General features: G+C 46.5%; 1 protein-coding gene across 1 annotated transcript in view; it reads left to right on the top strand.

The window, feature by feature from the left end:
* LOC114616181 (KN motif and ankyrin repeat domain-containing protein 1-like) overlaps positions 1 to 1,740 on the top strand; it is a 4,937-nt gene extending 3,197 nt beyond the window's left edge. The window contains exons 2-3 of the mRNA XM_028761697.1: positions 3 to 1,507; positions 1,651 to 1,740. Coding sequence (XP_028617530.1) covers positions 3 to 1,507; positions 1,651 to 1,718 — 1,573 coding nt within the window. The 3' untranslated portion in view covers positions 1,719 to 1,740. The remainder of the gene's footprint in view (positions 1 to 2; positions 1,508 to 1,650) is intronic.
* The last annotated feature ends 3,587 nt before the right edge of the window (positions 1,741 to 5,327 follow it).

Raw genomic sequence — 5,327 nt, 5'->3', positions numbered from 1 at the left:
AGGTCTGTGGCTGTGGGTAGTGATGAGAACATGAATGATGTTGTTGTGTACCACAGAGGCTTCAGGTCCTGCAAGGATACAGCTGTGGGAACAGTCACCGAGACGAGGAATTTTGGCATCAGTGTGACAGAAGCCATGCTTGGGGTTATTACTGAAGCCGACAAAGAGATCGAGCTGCAACAGCAGACCATAGAGGCCTTAAAGGAGAAGATCTACCGCCTGGAAGTGCAGCTTAAAGAAACCACCCATGACCGGGAGATGACTAAGCTCAAACAAGAACTACAGGCTGCCGGATCCAGAAAAAAAGTTGACAAGGCCACAATGGCCCAGCCGCTTGTCTTCAGCAAGTTGGTGGAGGCACTGGTGCCAACCAGAGAACAAATGGTTGGCAGTCATGTGGACACAAGGGATTCATGCGTTGGGACCTCTGTGCAAACTAGTAGCATAGGCACCTCCTGCCATCCTGACCGCAAGAACCAAGTGGTGGGGCCTGAGCTGCCTATGAATTGGTGGGTCGTGAAGGAGAGGGTAGCAGTGCATGACCGCTGTGTAGGGAGGTCTGTTGAGACTTGTGACCGGAGTGTGGGTGTGGAAGTCAGTGTCTGTGAAACAGGCAGCAACACAGAGGCTTCTGGGAGTGACCTGACACTCCTTAAGACAAACTTGAACCTCAAAGACGTGCGGTCCATTGGCTGTGGAGATTGTCCCGTTGATGTGATTGTCTGCCTTCCCAAGGAATGCACCTCCCGAAGCACAAACACAGAGGCTGTAGGCCAGGAGGAAGCAGCTGTCATGGCGGTACCCCATACCACAGACCAGCACACCAGCACGAATCTGGAGCGGGTGGACCAGTGCACTAACACGGAGGCAGCCACCCTGGTGGAGTCTTGTACCAACACTCTCCTCAGCACTATGGACAAGCAGACCAGCACCCAGACTGTGGAGATGCGAACGGTGGCCATTGGAGAAGGCCGTGTCAGAGACATCAACCCCTCCACTAAGACTCGGTCTGTTGGTGTCGGGACAGTGCTGTCTGGCAATTCTGAGTTTGACAAGCCATGTGCCGCAAAGACCAAAGAGTCAGGTGTGGGACAGATAAATGTTCACGACAACTATCTAGTCGGTCTCAAAATGAGGACCATAGCCTGCGGGCCTCCACAGTTGACTGTGGGACTGATGGGCAGCAGGAGGAGCGTGGGTGTTGGGAATGAGCCTGTCGCGGATCTCCTGGAGGATCCTCCTCAGCCTCAGGCTGCATCTGGAATGATGACTGGCTTGGATCACTACATCGAGCGCGTGCAGAAGCTGCTGGCAGAGCAGCAGACATTGCTGGCTGAGAACTACAGTGAGCTGGCCGAGGCCTTTGGGGAGCCTCATTCACAGATCGGCTCCCTCAACTCACAGCTCATAAGCACCCTGTCGTCCATCAATTCCGTCATGAAGTCTGCAAGCACTGAAGAGCTCAGGAACCCTGACTTCCCGAAAACCAGTCTGGGTAAAATTACAGGTAGGTGGTACCCCCAGGGACCTGAGAATGGGGGCATGGGGAGGCCTAAAAGGAATAGAGGTTTGTGTAGCTCAAGGCTCTGAAGACCAGGAAGTCCAAAGCATGGCACCAGCTTCCAGCAAGGTCTGCTTTTTCTCTGTCAGAGCAAAGAATGGTGAGATGGAGCAAGAATGTACCCATTCCCAGGATAGCAACATCAGTCTACTCATGAGGGAAGGTAGAGGATACGTTTTCCACCATGAACTGTTGCGAACACATTCAAACCTTAAGAGGAAAGGCGGGGACAATGTCTTTCTAGGAAGAAAGGCTTTTCTTTTTTTTTTTCTTTTTTTTTTTAAAGCTGCTGGAACCATTTTTTGGCGAGAGCTTTGGTATGATAATGAGGTGAATGCAAACTAAGACCAAGATACATAAGCAGCCTTGCTGATCTACCTAGCTCCTTTGGTCCCTTGCTTCAGGCTGACACCGGGAAGCAAGTCCATGAGACCTGGCTACCCTGGAGATGTCCTCTGAGGCATTATATGATGCTTCGTGTCCATCTTCTGGTTCTGTATTGGTTCATTTTCTATAGTACTGCTTTTAAAACGCCTGCATTGTTTATACACATAATTATCAGTATATGACCAATTAACACTTCTAGAGGGAAATGGTCTCGGTTAACACTTTATGAGAGGATTGGCACTTCATCGACTTATTAAGATGGCAAGTAACCTTTGAATTACCACTTCATTTCAGCACAAGCTCCAGGATAGTTTAGGGTGTTCAACCAGACAGAATGCCTCCCTGCTGGGGTCACCAGGCCACAAGTGATAAACAAGAGAGCTGTGTTAGGTCAGTAAGCAGCAAGTGCTGTGGAGAATTTGCTTCCAAGTTATAGGGACAGCAAGTGAAGTGCTGGAGCGGAAGGCATGCTTTTGAGAAAAGCAACCCATAAGCAAAAACTGACAACAGGGGTTTTTCTCCTTTGTTCATGTTGACAGGCACATTATCCTTTTGTTTTGTCATATTCATTGAGAATCCTGCTCATCTGTTTTTCTTTAAGTTGAAGCGATCCTTGAGCCATCACTCTGGAATATTTCGGGATGTAGCATCTCCCCCAAGAGGCTCAGTAAAATGACTGCTCTTGGAACCAGGTGCTCTAAGTCTCTGACAGTACACAGTGCCCTGCACAGTGGGCACAGTCCCAGGTTTCCATTCCCTGACGCTGTAGTTCTCATGACCCAGCATTACCTAGGGAGAAGGATGCCCATCAAGTTAATTTGAGGAGGGGGGTATAGATATTAGTAGGACACCCACAGGGGTCTCAGTGTGCCCCTGTATTCCAGAAAGGAACAGCCATGAGAGTAGAGTAACATAAGCCCTTTCTGTATCTTCCTGGGTTTATGTGTTTAAACCTGAATGATCATTGGCTTTTAGTATCTGTGCTATAGGACAGAGTTTATTGTGAAAGAAAAAAAATGCAACTGGTATTTATGTGGGTTTGCCTTTTAGAATTTAGATACTCAGATGTACAGAGAAGTCATTTTAGAATAAACAGGATTAAATTGATGTGCAGGCTTACATGTCTACCTCTTCATCCTTTAAAAAAAAAATCATGATGTCAGATGTTGATGTCACAGTAAACTTCAGTGCCTCAGACACAGATGGCAGAGGGGTGATAAGAACATACTCCTCCCAGCCTTCCTCCTCCCAAAACTGCTATTCCACATTCCTGTCAAGAACGCTCCGCTGTATCCCTGGAGTCATTTCTGTGCCCTCCTAAACATGGAGACTGGGAAGTTTTATTTGATACCACAGTGTGTTTTGGGGCTATGTCCAGTCACGCTGACATTCCATACATCAGTGTGTAGCTCTGACCCTCAATAAACCTAATTAATCAGCTAATACACACGAGATCTGTGGCAGCTGTGAATGAAAGGAAAAAAATCCTCTCAGTAGCAGGTAGTCTGACCCGTCAGAGCACACAAGAACAACCTTAAAGGCCGTTTATATAACTCATGCCACATATGTATGTAACCAAGACTTAATAAAAAAGGAATTAGGTCAAGAATTCACTCCACATTGGATGTTGGCATATATGGGCTGGAAATTTAGGCAGCCTGGTAACAGGAAAGTAATAGCATTCTTAATATCTGTAAGCTGTGTCTGAGGAAGTGTCACAGGACACTGTGGCTTACCATACCTACTTTATAATCTGGAGAATTGCTCACACAGTGTAGAATACATATCATTGATAAAAGGCATTCATTCATACATGCTTATCCTTAAAACAAAACAAAAAAAGCAACACCATTAGGGTCTGACAGGTCTCAGAATGTCAGTAGTCACCAGGGAGTCTGAGTCAGATTCTGTCTGCAGTCGTCTTTGCCTCTTCGTGTGGTTGTGATGAAGAATCAGGGGTGTAAGAGGGAAGTATGGTGCAGTCTGCTGCCGCTGCTGTCGTCATTCTTTCAAAAGTGGGCTCGTTCAGAAAATTTGCCAAGCAAAGTTATGCGAGTAACCTTTGTGGGTGTTGTTGTTGCTTTAAGTTTTGTATATGTGATTGTTTTTTGCCTGAATGTATGCCATTCAGGAATGACTGGTTCCTGCAAAGGTCAGAAGAGGGCATCAGATCCCCCTGGACTTAGAATTCTAAATGTTCATGTGCTGGGAATCGAACTAGGTCCTCAGGAGCAAAAAACGCTCTTTAGCGTCTTGCTAGATGCTGGTGGTGTAGTGGTGGCGGTGCATACCTTTAATTCAGGGACTCAGGAGGCAGAGGTAGGCAGACCTCTGTTTGAGTTTGAGTATGGCCTGGTCTACAAAGTGATTTCCAGGACAGCCAGGGCTACACAGAGAAACACCCTGTCTCAGGGGGGAGGAAAACTCAGAGCCATCTAATCAGCCAATACCCTTTTAATCTATCACCCTCCCTCCCCCCCTGCCCCATTTGTCTTTTGAGACAGGATTTCTCTGTGTAATCCTGACTGTCCTAGAACTTAGAGATCTGCCTGCCTCTACCTCCAGAGTGCTGGGATTAAAGTCGTGCACCACCACCCGGGTTAATCTCAAATGTTTATCTTCATAATTCTACCTTGTGAATTACTCATACACGAACACATACACCAATTATTATGCCTGTCCAACTAACATTTTTATCAAGATAAAGAAATATTATAGGTAAATGGGGGATATGATAAACTGTCAGAACATGGCCAATCAAAATTAGTATTAAAGCTCAATACAAAGTGTCTTATACCCTGTCTGTAAGTTCATTCTTTCTAGGGTTAAGGGTTCGAAGACAGAATCACTTGTCTGCCGGCAAATTATTGCTGCTTCCTCTTCCCTCCCCCACCTGAGACAGGGTTTTTCGGTGTAGCCCCAGCTGTCCTGGAATTAGCTCTGTAGATCAGGCCGGCCTAGAACTCACAGAGATCTGCCTGCCTCTGCCTCCCAAGTGCTTCCAATAAAGGTGTGTGCCACCACTGCCTGGCTGTAAACTGTTATTTTTAACCACGTCATCACACAGAATACTCTCGTTCTATTCAAGATTGCCTTGGGAGTGTGTGATTGTAAGTTAGCCCTTTAGAAAAACACGAAACATATGTTCTCCTGAAGTGAACATTACGTTCCCTGTGTGTGCTGGCTATGTACAAGACTGCGGGTACTGGCTTGTGTTTTAGAAACATGCTTTCTTTTTCTAACGAAATGCAACTCCTGAATCATGCCATTCCCCTGTGTATTTTTCTCACCTAAGTGGCCATAGGCATTCTCCTAGGATTTGAGGGACAGTGTGTTATGGCTTTTGAAGCAGCAGAAGTTGGTACTGACTAGAAGTATT

Source organism: Grammomys surdaster, unplaced genomic scaffold (assembly GCF_004785775.1).
Source record: "Grammomys surdaster isolate TR1022 unplaced genomic scaffold, NIH_TR_1.0 308856, whole genome shotgun sequence".
Lineage (NCBI taxonomy): Eukaryota > Metazoa > Chordata > Mammalia > Rodentia > Muridae > Grammomys > Grammomys surdaster.
The sequence above is the reverse complement of the archived record's forward strand: the minus strand, read 5'-3'. Positions and strand labels throughout refer to the sequence as shown.